General features: G+C 36.7%; 1 protein-coding gene across 2 annotated transcripts in view; it reads left to right on the top strand.

The window, feature by feature from the left end:
• ENPP6 (ectonucleotide pyrophosphatase/phosphodiesterase 6) overlaps positions 1 to 18,886 on the top strand; it is a 183,199-nt gene that overhangs the window by 122,486 nt on the left and 41,827 nt on the right. For both annotated transcript variants that reach the window (XM_051963753.1, XM_051963754.1), the window contains exons 4-6: positions 4,689 to 4,830; positions 6,214 to 6,393; positions 10,285 to 10,422. In XM_051963753.1, the coding sequence (XP_051819713.1) occupies positions 4,689 to 4,830; positions 6,214 to 6,393; positions 10,285 to 10,422 (460 nt within the window). The remainder of the gene's footprint in view (positions 1 to 4,688; positions 4,831 to 6,213; positions 6,394 to 10,284; positions 10,423 to 18,886) is intronic.

Here is an 18,886-nt window from a genome sequence, read left to right as displayed (position 1 = left end):
AAGTCAGAAAGATTCATTTTCTTGAGTTCAAATCAGACTTCCTAGCTGTGTGACTCTGAAAATGTAGCCTATTCCATTATCTTTGCCAAGAAAACTCCATATGAGGTCACAAATAGCTGGACATGAGTGAACAATAATATACTTTTATAAGTATGTGTAATCTTCCCTGATGAAATGAGAGCTCCCTGAAAGCAGGGTTTAAGAGTTGGGTTTTTTGTTGACTTTTTGTTTGTTTTTGGTATCCCCAGAGCCTACTATAATCAGTCAATAGAATAGATTAAGTGCCTACTAGTTAAGGACCATGCCTAGGTGAAGGGCAGGTCAATTCTCCAAGAGCCTCCACAACCGTGAATCATAACATCTGAAAGAGTTGCAGGGCAGCCTTTGCTGACACAGATGTTGCAGACTGGGAATGAGGTAAATTGGAGGCAGAGGAGGCAAAGAGGTGAGAGGTCAGAGAACAACAACTGCCTCTCAGTTTCCTTGTATTATCTTCTTCCTCTCACATGAAGAGATCCATTCTACAGATCTGAGTTAGACCTCCAGCAGCCACTGGCAGGTGGCTGCCGTATCACACCTACTGATGAGGTCAAGATATTGTGAGAAATGATGAGTGGTTTGGGTTTCCACAGTTATGAAAATAAAACTGAAGAAATGAAATTTAAATTAGAAAAATGAAACCTACATGGACATCAAGGAATAATCAAAGGAGGGGAGTTATCTTCCCACAAAAGAATTGTAAGCTTATTGGGGCCAGGGACTGACTTTTGTAATCAGGGATGGACCTGAGATTTGAAAAGAATCCCTTGTTCTTTGCCATTAGCCCTCCTCAGTTAGCTTTCCCCTTCTAGAATGGGCGCTCCTTGGGAGCAGGGACTGTCTATGTAATGAGGGCTGGAAATTCATGTGTAACTTTTGTAACATCCAATTAATGGGGAATCGGGGGAAGGACTCGTGCTTCAGGATAGAAAATAAAATGCTGCCTTTGGAATTTAAAGGTGTGTCTACTCACCTAGGTACCCATTCTTGCAACAATGTAAAATAAATCTTTCCTGCATTCATTAGTAAGTCAGTGGAATTCTTGGTAAGATGTTTTGTTTCTTATAGTAGCAATACCTACTTCCAAATAGCCATGTGACAAATACAATGGCCATTCTCTTTACCACCCCAAAAAAGCTTTATTTAGAAGAAGAGTTTATAGACAAAAATAAAACATAAAATAGACACTAGGAATGGCAAATATACATTTTTAACCATAAGGTTGGGAGAGCCTATAGTTGGCAAGGAAAAAGACACATTCCCCTGGGGAATTCACAATTAACCCGGAAAAAGGAAATATTCCATGAGATAGGAGAAAGCCATTACCTGGCAAGTTAGCTTGACCAGAATTAGCTAGTGTAAGGAGAAAGGCTAATGGGCTTAGACCTGTAGAGAACTTAGCAAAGCTCATCATAAGCAGCTCTTTTATATGGGAAGTTTACCTTTGGGCTTTCTAAGGGAGAGCAGAGCAGTAAAGGCAGGAACTATGAGATGTCAGGAGCCAGACCTGCCAGACTGAGTTGCAAGCCTGACTACAGATATGCTAATCAATATCTGAAAAGGTTGTTTGAAGATACCTAGAAGTTGGGGGATAGACAATGAGGGCTGATATAGAGTGCAGGATGGTCTGGGAAAGTTATATTCCTATCAAGTTTGTTTCAAAGGTTGTTGTGACATTCTTTAAAGATGCTAACTAGATTGGAGGCAGGACGGATGAATTAACAAAAGACTCTGATTTCACATTATTCCATAGGAACAAGATCAGGGCTTCTTCCGGACAGGGGAAGAGAGAATCATTTACTATCTGTCAGGCCCTGGGGATACAAAGAAAGACAAAAGGCAGTCCCTGCTCTCAGAACTCACAGTCTAATGGGGGAGACAACATGAAAAGAACTGTGTATAAATAAGATTATGTGTGTGTGTATGTGTGTGTGTCACAAATTAGAGATAACAATAGAGAGGACACATTAAAACTAAAGGAAAACATGTAGAAGACATGATTTCGGTAGGGACTTGATGGAAATCAGGGAATCTGGGAGGCAGAAATGAAGGAGAACGCCCCAAGTATTGGTCACAGCCAGTGAAGTGTCTTGTTTCAAGCAGAATAACAAGACTGGTGCCTGGCACACATTAAGAGCTTAATAAATGCTTGTTGATTGATATGCAGATTTTATCTCCCTCAAGAATGGAAAGCTTCCAGAGTACAGAGACTGCTGTCTTTGGATTCCCCAGAGCCTCAAACAGTTCTTGGCATTTGATAGAAGCTTAAGTGCTGATTGATTGACTGATCATTGATTAATTGATTAACTCAAAATTGGCATACTGACATCTGTTCTTTCTAGGCATCTGCTTTCAATCTAGATCAAAAGCAGGTAAACTTTCACTTTAAATAGAACTTCCATGGAACCAGCGAAAAACCTTGCAAATTATTTCATAAATGCTTATTATTAGAGGCACCAAATGGCATATTTCAACACTTGAAGAACACATAGTTTTGTCAGGATGGATTCTATCCACTAATGAAAACCAAAACTTCTTCTTATCTCAGCAGACATTTTAATGAGTTGTTGTGGCCTAAGAATTCATGATATGTTGACTAGTCCTTTTGGGGTCAAGTCTCTTTGCTATGTCCTTCCCATATAATTATCCATGTAACTCACTCCCAGACCTTCTACTCAAAGACTTTCCCTCTCACTAGATCCTCTCAAAGCTTGTACTTTACTACAATAGCATTCAAGAAACCAGGTGTACTTCCATGCCATGAGAAGACCCTTTTGGCAAAATAACATATAATCCTAAAGGGTCTTAGTTAAGCAAAATCTGCTCGCACGATAACTGACAGAGTATGAAGCATTTCATAGTCATGATTTTCTACATTTCTAGCAAAAAAAGAAAAAAAAAAAAAAAGCCTTGGCTTCAATCTAGACCAAAAGCAGGTAAACTTTCATTTTAAATAGAACTTTATTTCTATCTTTAGATAGACATATAAAGCTATCTTAGTCATTTCAATTCCTCAGCATTCAATTTGTCTTTAATGAAATGCTTTTAAATTACCGTGATTAAAGCTCCAGAAGAAAAGAGAAGAGAAGAGAACTCTGAATTTCTTTGTAAAGGTTAAGAACCTTGGATGTGCACCATTATCTATAATGTAATATGAGTGATATTAAAAACAAAAGGTATCAACAGCAACTTTTAATGTTATCATTTCTTTCATTTTCATTAATGTAATAATTAGTATATACTGTTCTCCTGATTGCTTACTTTGCATCAGTTCATACAAGTTTTTCATTATTCCTATGAATTTCTCATGCTCACTTCCACAAACTTGATTTAATATATATATATGTGTATGTATGTATACACACACACACACACACACATATACATATGTATATTCCATTAAAACTTGAACCTGCTTACAAAAGAACAATCCCCAGTATAATGAACATCCTGTTATCTTTTCTAAGCCCTTCCCTTTTTTGGATTAGAAGTGATCTCAAAGGCTATCTACTCCAATCCCTTTATTTACAGTGGAGGAAACTGATTTCTGGAAGATAATTCCAATGGATGGTGGACTGGATAAAGAGGAGGACCTTGAGTTGGAGGGGAGGGTAGAGAATAAATATTAAGTGCCTACTAAATGCCAGCACTTTGCTAAGCACTTTACCAATATTATTTCATTTGATTCTCACAACAACCCTGGGAGAGAGGTACTATCCCCATTTCACAGATGAGGAAACTGAGGCAGCTAGAAGTTAAATGATTTGCCCAGGATCATAAAGCTAATAAAGTCTGAAGTCAGATTTTAATTCAGGTACCACAACCTGAAATTCAGTTTTATTTTATTTTCAGAGATTCATTCCTTCCCATTTTCCCCTTCTTCATACTCCATTAAGAAAACAAAAAAACCCAAAACCTTTGCCTGGTCAGGCAAAGCAAATTCTTAAATTGGCTATGTCCAAAAAGAGAAATATATTTTAATCTGTACTCTGACTCAATCACCTCTCTCTCTCTGGCGATGGGTGGTATATTTAATCATGATTGAAGTTACCATTTTTAACCTTATCCTACAGAATTTATTTTAGTGGTGTTTACTTTAAAAATAACTAAAATTCGCTCTCTTCAGATGCATATCTCAACTATTGCTGCCTCAAGAGACAGCTGCATAAATTGCCGTGACCCTCCCCTTGGGTGCTAAACCCCCTACAGCCTTAGCTATCTGGATAATTCTTCTGTGATAATATTGAGATTCAAAAAGGGACCCCAAAAGGTTAGGGTTGCAGACTGGTAATATAGGACTATACTACAGTATTTCTAAGACCAGGAGACTTTAGCATCATTGACAGATTGTTAGAGCAATAGCACTCTAAGGTCTCAGGATTACTGCTCTATTTCTCCTAGAAGCTGCATCTCATCAATAAAAGTTTGCCACTAGGTCCATATCTGAAAATTTTCAATTTGGCAAACTATGCCAAGGACTGTGGTCCATTGACTTAGCCAGTGAAGACCCAGAATACTCTATATACAAAAATAAGACATCCAAAATCTTGAATGGAAATTTTAAAGCGCTAGTTCACCCTAAAGAAATAAAATTTAAAAGTACTTGAATACATAGAAGCTTCATCTTTCTTTTTCTGTTGCAACTCTAGGACTGGCAAAATAGATCTGGCTGCTATCTATTATGAACGCATTGATGTAGAAGGGCATCATTATGGTCCTTCATCAATTCAGAGGAAAAATGCCCTTAGAGCTGTGGATACCGTCCTACAACATATGCTCAAGTGGATCCAGGTGACCTAAAACAAGGGGAAAATGTGTCTGCTGTCCTGCCTTTCTCTCTCCTTATTCTTTCTTTTGCCTTCTTGACTGTCCCACTTCTTCAAGACAGGGCCTCTTATTATTAGCTCCCATATGGTAAGTGTAAAAGCAACAAAAGCCAGCATGTGCATGCTGGTGGGCTGCATGTTATCCCTCAACTGGGTCTTAAAAGGCTATTGATATCTAATCATTGCCATGATATTGATGTGAGTTTGAGCTGCCTTGTTTTAAGACTTCACTGAAAGACCTGGTTCTGAATTTCATCAAAATTGTTTAAATCAGTCAGTCAATAAGCATTTATTAAATAGCTCCTATGTACCAAGCATAGTACTAAGTAGTGGGATATAAAAAAAAGGGATAGGAGTGGGGCAAAAGATATACTCTCTCTCTCTCTCTTTCTCTGTATGTGTGTGTATGTATGTATGTGTATATATATATACACATACATACATACACACACATATATATATCTAGATGAATACATAAAAATATACATACATACACATATAAGATATACACACACACACACACACACATATATATTATAGGATAAGTGAGGAGATAATAGAGGGAAGGCATTAACATTAAGGAGGATAGGGAAAAGTATCTAAAACTTTTTGGTGTAAAGATCTTTTTATACTCAAACTTTTTTTTAGTACACCACATGCAGATTTTATTTTTTAAATTCTTAAATATTTTATTTTTTTCCAAGTACATGTACAAATCTTCCAAATTTTCTCCTTTTTTTTCCTCCTACCACTCCCTCCTCATTGAGAAGGCAAGCAATTTTATCTAAGTTGTATATGTATAGCCATATAAAACATTTCTACGTTAGTTATTTTCATTTTATGCTCAAACATTATTGAGGACACCAAAAAGATTTTATATGGAATACATCTATTGATATTTACCATTTTAGAAATTAAGATGTCTTTGTATTTTTATGAAAATGATTTTGACTTTTTAGAGTCCCTAAAAGCACCTCAGGAACCTCTGAGGATCCTTGAATCACACTTTGAGAATCACCTATTTAAACTAATTGCCTCAGATCTGTGGTTCCATGTCAGAATGCTACCATGAATGACTTTTATCTGTGAATCAACAGGTGACCTTGTTTGTTTGTTTGTTTGTTTAAGAGAAAATGAATGACATAGATACTCCGGAATTTAGAGTTTGGAAGAGCTTTTAGGAGAAACTAATTTTTGTCTCCTGTAAATCAATAGACCATTAAAGTCAGAATTAAGAGAGATGGTCCTTTCTCTTTTAATTTGCTGTTTTAAAAAATCTTACAGGATTTCAAGAAGGGAGAAAATCCTTCTCTTTTGATTATAACTATTGTCTCCATCAACTCAACAGGATAGGGGGCTGCAAGATACCCTAAATGTCATTCTCTTCTCTGATCATGGAATGACTGATATTTTCTGGATGGACAAAGTGATTGAGCTGAAGGAACATATTAACCTGAGTGATCTGCTGCAAATGAAGGACCGGGGTCCTGTTGTGAGCCTTTGGCCAGTTCCTGGGAAACATACAGAGGCAAGAAGTATTGTACTGGTGATAGGGGGAGGGGTTGCAGAGGGATTATTTTTCACTATTTAACTTCTATCATTTTTGAAAGCAAAGTGATTAGGGGCAGAGGGAGGCATGTGGATTATGTCCCAAGGATTAGCCTTGAAACTGAATTGGTATCTGTATAAGGAAGAGGAGTCATTTAAGTTAGCTTCATGCTCTATTCAGTATTGATGTACAATAGTCAAACCAGCCCATTGTGTGTCTGTGTTTGTGTGCATGTGTGTGTGTGTGTGTGTGTGTGTGTGTGTGTCTATGTGTTACTATAGGAAATCTGAATATTTTGCCTAGAGAAGAAAAGATTTGGGCAAAGTGAAAGAGGAGCATGAAAACTACTTTAAAGTAGGTGAAAGCAGTAATATAAAAGACAGATTCGACTTATTTGGTTTAGAACCAGAGAGAATAGAACTAGACATAATGAATGGAAGTTGGAAGGAAGCAAATTTTGATTTAATATGAAGAAAAACTTTATAATTCATGCTATCCAGAAGTAGAGTGGGCTGCTTGGGGAGGTGATTTTGAGCTGAGGGAGGTTCCTGGATGACCACTTAACCAGGATATTGGAGAAGAGAATCCCCATTCAGGAATGGATATGGCCAATAATCTCTGACGTGTCTTTAAATTTTGAGATCCTATGATTCTGTGGGCTAGACTATCTACAATTCTGCTTCTCTTATTAATCCACTTATTTTAGCTAGTACTATTTAAAAATAATGAGAAAGAATGGATTCATTTACAGGACTGACTGATTTCATGTCAGCAGTTGAGGAATGGCGCCTCCAACTAGAGAAAGGCATTTTAGGGTTTTATGGTCTCATATAGAAAGTGGTATAAATCGGGCCTTCTTAAATTTCTTTTACTTGTGACACCTTTTCACCTGAGAAATTTGTATATGACCCTGGATATATAGGTATGTAAAATAAATAGACAAATTGACTGATTTGATAGATAGATAGATAAAATAGATAGACATAATTGCTGATAATAAATCTTAATTTCACAATCCCCACATTCAGTTACAAAATTCCATATATCAACCTTGAATATAAGAAGCTTTGTATAAAGGATGTCATTGGAAAAATTTTAGTGTCCGCCTGGCACCCAACTCTCACTTGTGGCTCCAAGAAGCTGTAATGTGTATAGCAGCTACATCCAAGTAAATTATCTCAGCAGACAGACTGAACCAGATTAAGGTAACCAAAAGGCATCAAATCTGTTGGGGAGTTTAGGGGATTTCCACCTCAAGTGTGTAAAAATTTCCCGCAGCAGAATGGGCTTTGTTCCACTGGCCAGGCCATGAAGGAGACTGAAGCAGACACTGTGAAGTGCGTAGAGCTTGCTCAGACATCAAAAATGCTGAGGCATCTGTGGGGAATTTTTACAGGCTTGAGTTACTAAAGTCCAGCAGCAGGACAAAAAGATGCTTGGCGATGACTCTGAGATAAAGTTTTCTCTTCTTTAACTTTTTTAAAGCATGAGAACAGAAATTAGGAAGACCTGAGTTCAAATCCAGCTTCAATCATTTATTAGCTGTGTGACCCTGGACAAATTGCTTTCAGGTTCCTACCTACCTCTCAGGGTTGTTGTGAGGATCAAATGAGACGAAATTTGTAAAACTTTTTGCAAATCTCAAAGCATTACATAAAAATGTTTCTTCATCCTCCTCTTCCTCATTATTATTATTATTATTGTTACCAGCCCTCATTATTCTGATTTTCTTCTTTTTAAGTGCCCTTCTGAAGGCCCTTCAGTGCTAAACAGTGAACACAATTCCCCAAACATGGTCTGGCTGGGGCAAAGTTACAGGTGTACAATTACTTTCCTTCTTGTGCGCCATACTGTATAAGATAAAGGTAGAAGAAATGGGTGGCCATCTCTTAGATCTGCTTCAGATCTTATTTTCTTTTTACCAAATGAGATGAGACCTTTGCTACCAATCCCTCTATCTCCTGCTGCAGAAACAATTTCTCTTATAAATGGATCAGGCAGTTGCTCAAAACTATTGCTAATCGTAAAACACGCTTTAAAATTTAAGGACTATTGGCACATCTTATGAACTTCATTTCAACAAGGAAAAAAGCTTAAAGCCTAGTAGCCAGAGACCATCATAAACCCAAATAGCATAAGGAGGATTTAATGACACCCTTGAAAAGTAAATGATAGAAGCAAAGGTATTCATAAATAAACCTCGATCCAAAACCAAGTCAGTCACTTTTGCCAAAAAGCATTGTGTTCCACCCATAAAAAGTTACAAGTTCAAGAGCTTATGAGTCAGAATTTTATGTTTTGTGCCTAGGAAACCCAGAGACTGCATACTGAAAACTTCCATTTTAGCCAAAGAGGAATTTCTATTTAAACTGAAGTTATTTGATAAGAGCTAAAAAATAAAACCTCTCCTGTGGGAGCTTTATTAAATTTTCTGCAGTTTTCCAACAGAGATTTTTAATGAAGCCTATATGAGTTCATTTGATTTCTTTCCTATCCCTACCATAGGCAGAGATCTCCATTCATGGTTCTCACTTCTTACCTGGACCCAAATTCTCTTCTCTGCTCACTATTTCCCCATATGCGCCTCTTATTAAATTATAAGCTCCCTGAGGCAAGGAATATCTCACTTTGAACTGGTATCACCAATATCTAGTGCAGGTTCTGGAACACAGCAGAAGCTTAATTAATCAGACAACAAATATTTATGAAGCACCTAGTATATGCCAAGTACCGGGGTAGGCACAGAACAGGTTTTGGAGACACCATTCATACTTGTTCTTCTTCTACCAATCTGACCACTTTTTCTCAGTCTTTGCTGATCCTCATCCAGATCCACTCTCTAACCACAGATGTCTCACAGGTTTCCACCTAGGTCCTCTACTCTTTTCTCTATAGACTATTTTATTTAGTGATATTATCAGTTCCCATGAATTTAATTACAACTTTATGCAGATAATTTTCAATTTTTTTTATCCTGTTCATTTCCAATCTAGCATCTCCAACTGCCTTGCAGACACCTCAATCTGGAAGTTTAGTAAACATATTAAACTCAATATATCCAAAACAGAACTCATTATTCCCCTCCCAAAGTCCCTCAAATTTCTTCCTTGCTTTCCTATAGCAAATTCCCAGTCCTCAGGATCACAATCTAGGAATCATCCTTGCCTCCCTAGTGCCTCTCACTCCTCCAAATCCAATTTGTTGTCAAGACCTGCTGATTTTGCCTTTGCAGTCTCTCTCAAATAAACTTTTTTTTTCTTTTGACACTACTATCATGCTGGTACAGGCCCTCAACAGCTCACATCTAGACCAGAAATAATCTTCTGGTAGATCTGCCTGTCTGCTCTCACTCCACTCTATCCTCCACCAAAGTGATTTTGCTAAAGTTCAGATTAAACTATATCATTCCCCTACTCAATAAAATTCAGTGGCTTCCTGTTACTGAGTAGTGCTGAAGGTGCAACTATTTCTCTCTCTTTTTTTTAATTAATATTTTATTTTATTTTATAATAACTTTATATTGACAGAATCCATGCTGGCATGGTAATTTTTTTACATTATTCCTTGCACTCGCTTCTGTTCCGATTTTTCCCCTCCCTCCCTCCACTCCCTCCCCTAGATGGCAAGCAGTCCTATATATGTTGGATATGTTGCAGTATATCCTAGATACAATATATGTTGGTGCAACTACTTCTCAATTGTGCTTTCTGTACCCAGTCACAGAAACAATTTTCTTAGGTACTTGACAAATTTTGTTTGTCCTTTGCATCATTAGCTATATTTTTGATCATCATCCAGTTTAAGACCTCAACCATTCATTAAAAACAACCAGGGACAATTTAAAACATTATTCTTTGGTTTCCTTGACAGGTAGCTAACAAACTGAAGCTGGTAGAACACATGAAGGTTTATGAAAAAGCAACAATTCCCAGCAGGTTTCATTACAAGGAAGGCAAATTTGTGTCTCCTTTGACATTAGTTGCTGATGAAGGATGGTTCATCACTGAGGTAAAGTATCAATAATATGCTAAAGAGAAAGTAAAAATTATTCAGTGTTTTAAAAGAATGTGGCTAATAACTAATATGGAAATATGTTTTTTTATGATCACACATGTATAACCTATTAGGGAGAGGGTAGAGGAGGGAGGGAGGAAGAACATTTAGAATTCAAGTTTTTAAAAAATGAATGTTATAATTTTTTATATATAATTAGAAAAATATCTATTTTAAATTAATAAATACTTGCTAATCCTGCCCCAAAATATGTATTTAAGCTCCTCTCTGCTCCAACATATCTAGTACCTTAATATAATCCATTTTCAAATTTTCATGTTTAAAAAGTGAAAGTGAGTTTGATGATACTACGTCGCCCCAATGGTTCACCTACTGATTCAGAAAATGAGTGTTTCATATATAATTGATTTTTTAAAATTAATTTTGTATTTTATTTGGACATAGCAACTCCCTCTTAACAAATACTCATATCAACTTCCTTATAAAGTATGTTCTTTATTCCCTATAACTGTTTAGATAAGAGGGTCTTAATGTTTTTGTATATCATGGATTCCTTTGGAAGCCTGATGAGGCAAAACTAAATTAAATTAAAATTAAAAATAAGTAGCACAATAAAATATAATGATAAATAAAATACACGGCATTACAAAAACATGAATGATATTGAAATACAGATATAAAAAATTTTTCTTACAGTTATCAAGCCAAAGGGTAAAATCCCTGATCTAGACCAAAACTCCATTTTCTGTGTAATAACCTTCTATTAGAATGTAATTGCTCATAAATAGAACATGAAGGACATAGTAATTAATTACTTTTAATTTTGAAGGCAAGATACTAACACTGACTACAATATTTCACCATATTTTTTTGTTTATTTTACTTACACTTTACATTGTGCAAAAGGACAATTTCTTTTGGCTTTAATTCTTATTTTATTCTGTATCATTTAATACAAGTCTTTCCTATGTTTCTCAAAATGACTCATAGACATCATTCTTCATGGTATATTAATATTCCATTCCATTCATTGCCATAATTTCTTAAGCCATTCCACAATTTGAGAGAAAATAATTTTTCCAGATTTTTGTTCTTACAAACAATTCTACTAGAAACATTCTTGAACTAGTGATTATTTTCTGGCTGTCATTAATTTTGGAGTACAATCCCAGTTGTGGGCCCCTAGGGCATGAATAACTTGGTATTTTCTCTTATTTAAGTCCCATCTGCATCTAGAAGTATCACAACAAATTCAGTGTTCCACCTACAATGAATTTAATGTGTATTATCTTCCAACAACTGCTCTTTCTCTTTTTGAATTTTGGCCAGTTTAAAAGTTTGAGGTGACACCGATTATCTCCGATTGTTAGTCATTTGAACATATTACTCGGGCTGTTATTGATAATTTCTAACTATAATTGAACAAAACCCCTAAAAACTTTGAATTGGATGATTTAAGCTTACATTAAAGTAGGGCAATTAATTAAAAGAAAGGATCTTAGCTTCTTTCTAGATCCGATCTAAAGAAATGCTAGACCAATAGAACATGATTCTCTCCATTGGAATGGATGCATCTCACTTGGGTTTGACATTCATAATTTTTGGTAGACAGCATCTTCTACAAAGGCTTCTTCATGGATTAATGATGAAGACATTCATCCAATTCATGATGAAGGCATCATCACCTTGACTTTTAAAGGGATATGCAGATAAAACCAAGCTCTAGAAGGATATTTTAAGCAGGAAAGGAAGCAAGAACAATCTCAGGGCCAGGTTATTTCTGCTGTCTAAAAATTAGTCTGGCTAAGTGGAAAGAGATTCACCCTTTAAGCTGACATCCAAGTAATAATCTATTAAGCAAAGAAAAATACAAGATGGTGCTCAATGCCATAATTGAAGTGATAAATGAATGAATTAAAAGCTTTATTTATTAAGCACTTATAGGGAAGCTAGATGGCATAGTGGATAGAAACTAAAGATGAATCTTCCTGAGTTCAAATCTGTCCTTAGATACTTACTAGCTGTGTGACCCTAGGCAAGTCACTTTACCCTGTTTTTCTCAATTCCTCATCTATAAAATGAGCTGTGAAATAAATGGCAAACCATACTAGACTCTTTGTCCAAAAAAAAAAAAAAAAGAGTCACAGAGTCAGAGACAGCTAAACAGGAAATACTTAAAATATTCAAAGCTTTGTGCTAAGCAAAGGGGATCCAAATAGAAGAGCCAGATTGTCTGTGTTCTCAAAGAGCTAAAATTGTAAAGAGGGAAGACAAGATATAGAGGAAAGTTTAGTTGTAGGGAAAGTGAAAAGGCTCAATGATTCCTAAGGGACTAAGCAGATAGTACTGAATCTTCATTAGTGTTATGATGGGGACTACCCCTTGTGTGCCCAATCTGTCTTCTCTTCTGAAGGGCCATTAGATTATAAAATCCTAAGGTCAGAAACTGCCTTTTGCCTTGCTTTGAATACCCAGTACTTAGCATAGTACCTGACATATAGTAGGTGCTTAAAAATGCTTATTGACTGACTAATTGATCTTGACAATCAACATATATGCATTGTAAAAGTCAGTATTTCACTGACCCAGTGCTAAGCACTCTCCAAAATCACAGAGAATGGCAGAAGTCAGAGCAGGAGAGGACCTTAGATATCATCAAACCCAAGACTTTATTTTAAAGATGAGGAAATGCAGAAAGGGAGAAGTGATTCTTATATAGATAGAAAAGCACCCTGTATTTTGCAATATCCTAGAATCATAGCTCAAAGGCTTCAGAGGCCATCTGGTCTATTAAATCTTTGACAAATGGCCACAAAGCAATTTCTTCTTGAAGATCTGCAGTAAGGAAGGCATCATTGTCAACATCTTTCCCGATCCTGACTCCATCATTCTGATTGTTTATCCCACCAGAAATCTATCATCTAAAAATGTGATACATATGACATCTCTGCCTTTATCCAAGACACTGATAAAAATGTTAACAGGGGTCAAGGTCAAACACAGATCCTTGGAGTGCTCCACTACAGACCTACTTCCAAGGTGACATAACTATAGGAATGGATGGAGCATGAGCTGCAGATGCTGCCTAACTTTAGAAGGCTTTCCCATTGGCCCTTCTTCTTTCCTTCAGAGTCATTTTACCTATGGGATCTCTCCGTGGGCCCATGCATTGGAAAAAAATGACTATTTTTTACTAAAGAGGCAGATAGATGACATAGTGGATAGATTACTGGACCTGGAAACAGGAAAACCTGAAGTCAAATTCAGCCTCAGAAACTCAGAAAGTGTATAGCATAGTGCCTGGCATAATGAGTGCGTTGTAAATATTTATTTCCTCCCTCCCCCTCTCCATATAGCTGTGGGTAGAACTGACACATGCTAAGAATCAAGCAAAGCCCAAAACAAAAGACAACACTGAGTCAGTACCAGGACTTCTTCAGAGTATCTGAATCCAGTGCACTGGGATTAACCATAAAACCCAGTTGAAGGGGTTCAGCGCCCAATTTTGGCTTTGACATCAGTTCTTTGATCAGTACAAGTAGTTTCCCGGTAAAGAGCTTGCCAAATACATTGGATTCCTTCTTTGGAAGTCATTTATACATTGTAATATGTCCAGGTCCAGATGCTAAATTTGAATTCAGATCTTATTGACTTCCAGACTGACTCCATTCACGGATAGACCACAATGCAACCCTGTAATACTCCTGAGTGCAACCTAAACTAGAATAAATATGTTTGGGAGATATTTAATAAAATGCCTCCACAATAGAATTTAAATCATGTTAATATATAGTTTTCTAAGTTGATATGCAGCCCACAGGGATCTTTTAAATGTAGGGTGTAGTGCTCTCTATTTCTATATGAATTTGACATCACTACACCACTTTAATTAAGAGAAAAAGGTACAAAGTAGTGTTTGACAAGGCTGTTGACTGTCTGACTCAACCTGTCTCCCTAAAGCACTGATTCCTCTAAGATGGCTACTTGTGCTCCCCAGTCCTGAGCTGAGGCTATTTCTCCCCATTTGACAGACATTGCCAAGTCACTGAAACAGAGAATTTGAACAAGGATAAGGTTTGGTAAATGTGACCAGAGCAGATGCAATTTTTTTTAGGCTAGGAGGGATTTTTACAAGATTAACAGGTTTCAAAATCTATTTCAAGGCTGTTTAATGAACTATATTATTGGTATGTAAAAATAATGACTAAGGAGATTTGTTGTTTTTTTTTTTTTTTAAGTGAATGTTTTAAAAATTCTATTTGGAATTTAATGAGAGAGAAAAAGAAAGAGAATCAAAACATTTCCATATTGTTTCTTAACATTTTTAAAACATCTGCAATTTCCTGAGCATTCTACATATTAGGAAAAGAGAAAACCATGTGCTTTAAGCTAATAAAATCCTAAAACTCCAAAGGATAAAATTACATGTAGACAGAGGAGAGTGAATGGGACCTTAAGGTTGGAGTCAGGTGGACTCAGACACTTAGTAGCTGTGTGACCTTATAAATGGCAAGTCCTTTCATAACTCTTAGTCTCAATTCTTTCATCTGTAAAATGAGAGAGCTGGTATAGATGACCTGAAAGGCTACTTTCAGTTCAAAGTGCATGATGCTATGTATCAAAGGACACGAATTCAAATTCTGACTGCTATTCACAAGCTCTGTAATCTTGAGCAAGACTTTTTGAGGAGCACAGCCCAGTATGGGATCAGAGAATTCAAATCCCATCTCTGATGCTCACTACCTATATGACTTTGGATGAATCACTGAACCTCAGTTTCCTCATCTATAAACTGAAGTTGTTGAACCTGATAAATTGAAGATCTCTTCCTTTTTGATATTCTATAAGCACAAAGTGAGAAGAGATGAAGGCAGGGGAAAAAGCCTTATGGTGTTTTATTTCTAAAAGACATAAATACATTAAACAGTGGTTTTTAATGTAGCTGAAATCCCACACAGAAAGATAAATATCAAAAACATTTTAAGTAAGCTGCAAACATTAAAAAAATAAAACCTCACTATTGATAATTACTTGATAGACACTGTTATTTGCATCTGCCTTTTAGACTCTTTACTGTTTTGATGGTTTTTCCTGATTACCTCAACTATGTGAGAATTCTTTTGTTTCCTTTTCCATAAATGTTTTATTTCCATTATTAGGGGCTAGTAAGGGAAATGATGCCTTGAGATCCTACTTTAATGAACTATTGAAGTTTTATTTATTTTTCTGCTAAAAATCTCAAGAAAGAGACCCTGAACACTGTCTTTCCTTATTGGCTCAAACCTTTTCTTTGAAGTCTCTAGTGTTTATTATAGTTTCTTGACTGCCAAGAATTGAAAACTCTCTCCTATATCCCTGGTCGCTGCTTGGTGCCAGAGCTATTAATCTCTCACATTCCTGTTTGCAAAATAAGCCCACAAATGGAAAAAGAATATTGTATATTGCTACTTAACTGACATGCCAACCCATATGATGAAGCTCTTTTGTTGGGCCGTAGCTCACATCTGCACCATAGCTAAACTCTCCCTTTTGAATGTAGAGTCTCTCTGGTCTTGCAATAGCATGGTTAGCCATGATTGCTTCCTGCTTTTGACATGATTAGAAAAACAGCTGAGTCAGTGACAGCTGATAGTGGTTTGGTTGGGGCCAACTGTTGAAATCCCACAGTTCTAGCCTCCTTCCCTTCTCCCTCCCCAACACCTCCTTATTCTCCATCTGCCAGCCTTGCATCGACTTGTAACATTTGGTTCCCTTCGTGCTGTTTTTGATGAACCCAGGACTACTCTCATAGTGGTGGAGATCCTATTCCCAGTTAGGAATGATTGAAAGTGACAAGCTTGCCATTCGGGCCCTGATAGTCATAAACCTGTGTCTGTTTTCTTCTCCCATCTCTGAGTTCCATTAGTAAAATAGTTACAGAAAAGGAAGCAGGTTTTCATTTGTCAGAGAGAATTATGCAGCTGCCCAGGGTGCTGGCTGATAGTTACATTTTGCCTCATGAAAGTAAGGCAGAGAGATAGTATTGTAAAAATCTAGGTTCAAATCACAGATCTGCTACTTAGACCACAAAATTCAAGCAAGAGACTGGAAGGGACTTTAGAGGACAATTGTCCAACTCTCTCATTTTATAGATGAAAAACTGAAGCCCTGAGAGGTTAAGGAACTAAGATTAAAGAGCAGGTAACTGAGGCAGGATTCCCTGACTTCAAATTCATACTGCACAGGCTGCCATTCATGTAGGCTGAACCAGTCATGAAGGACCAGTCTCTCTATTCTCAATTTTTTCATATCACTTTGGATGACTCCTCTGATTTGCCTTTCTATTAGTTAGATGTACACATTAGGTTGTTAGCTCCTTGGAAATACAACTTGAATATCTCTATAGGTCCTAATTCAGATCTTGCACATAATAAGCAATGTCAAATTATATTGAAATTTTGGTGACCTAATTGTTGGGAGCACTGACTAATTTCCTGAATGAAAAAACGTAGCTACTAGCATGATAGTACTAAAAACTAGAGCCTGACCATGTTAAGCTCTTCACCTCTCAAAATTTTTATAGGAATGGGCAGCAAGATAGTGCAGCAGATAGAGCATTGGCCCTGAAGTCAGGAGAACGTATTTTTGAATGTGACATTAGACACTTAACATTTCCTAGCTGTATGACTTTGAGTAAATCATTTAGCAAGATGTCCCTCCTTTTCTCCACCCCCCCTAAAAAAATTTCATGTTATCCTCCTCAGACCTTAAAAAGTTTTCAGGAATTCCCTATTACTCTTAAGCAGAAGATGCAACATCTTCATCTTGGTTTTTTAAAGTCTATTACAATCTGCTTCCTTCTCAGTCTTATTTCATAATACTTCCCTACATCAACTCATTCTTCTTTCTCTTCCTTTCCATTTGTATCATCCTGACAAAAATTCTGGACCTCCATTGTGACCTGGCCTGCTAGCTATTGAATATATATACTATTTTATCTTTGATCTTTGTACCTTGACATGGGCTGTCCTTCTCATCTGAAATGCTCTTCTGCTTCCCTTCTGCCTGGTTTTCTTCCAAGCCCAGCTCAAGTACTATTTCCTATATGAGGTCCTTTGTGATTTCCACAATCATTAGCATTCTCACTTCTTTAAAAACATACTTTATCTGTATCAATCAATCTGTATATACTATGAATATACTTGTAGACATGAATGAAGCTCTTTGGGGTTAGGGATTCTTTTATTTTTGTCTTGGCATCTCCAGTACCAGATACTAATAGTTAAGAAATGTTTTTCAAATTAGATTTATTGAACTAAAAAATTTGAGGGAACTGGGACAACCAACTTGTTAGCATCTTCTAAGACAATTTTTTAAAAAATTTCTTTTGAAGAAAAAGTTTATTTTGAAAGGTGACAGAATAGGTGATATATACCAAGCTAAATTCTGTACTTGGATACCAACCAAAACATAGGAGGAAATTGAGACAAACAGAAAGACGTTAATATCTGCTCCGTTCTGGTGGTGGCTCTAGAAATCCTCTCTATAGCCAAGTGAACATCAGTCATATTGTGTACACTGGGAGCAATCTGTTTTTTCACATGGTAGTTCTGTGTAGACAGCTGCAAAGATGACTTGTGGCCTTATTAGTACCCTCTGACAAGAGAGGATGGATTAGGGGCAAGAAGATAATTTAGCAGATCATTAAAATAGTCCTCCCAGCAGCCACACTCCAATTTAGTCTATCCCACCCCACGCTCCCCAGCAGCAGCCAATCCTTCTGCAGGATAAAACCACCTGGGGTCACACAGTGTCCAAAGCATGTTTTCTTCTCCTTTCTCCAAGGGTTATAATCTAGGTGACTTCTCTATCTTCCAACTTCCCTAGACTATCCTCTCTCCTGCTACCTGCCATGCTGCAGACCCTACACATCAGAAGTCTGCCTCTAACTCTTTGCATCTTACAAACATCTGGATCACAGTGATATGCTCTCTCTGACATATTTAATCAACTGCTTTTTTTTTCCTTTTTTCTGTTCAAGAGAGGTGGTGTAGTGGATGGAACCCTGGGCTTGAAATCTAAGAAGACTCTCATCTTCATAAGTTCAAATCCAGCTTCATACACTTAGTAATTGTGTGGCCCTGGAAATTCATTTAATCCTCTTTGCCTCAGTTTCCTCATTTGTAATATAAGCTGGGAAAGGAAATGGTAAGCTACTCCAGCACTTTTGCCAAGAAATTCAGGTGGAATCATAAAGGGTTGGTTGTACACAAATGAACAATAACGATGGTCCTTGATCATGTGTTTTAGGATAATTTTTAATAATAACTACACATTTATATAGCATTTTAAAATTTGCAAGTACTTTCTAGATGTTAACTCTTTTGGTCCTCACAATCTGGGAATAAAGCACTATTATTATACCCTTTTAGAGATGAGGAAACTGAGGTACAGAAAGTTTCAATAACTACTTCAGGAT

Source organism: Antechinus flavipes, chromosome 6 (genome assembly GCF_016432865.1).
Source record: "Antechinus flavipes isolate AdamAnt ecotype Samford, QLD, Australia chromosome 6, AdamAnt_v2, whole genome shotgun sequence".
Lineage (NCBI taxonomy): Eukaryota > Metazoa > Chordata > Mammalia > Dasyuromorphia > Dasyuridae > Antechinus > Antechinus flavipes.
Note: the sequence above shows the minus strand (reverse complement) of the source record. Positions and strands in the feature narration are given on the sequence as shown.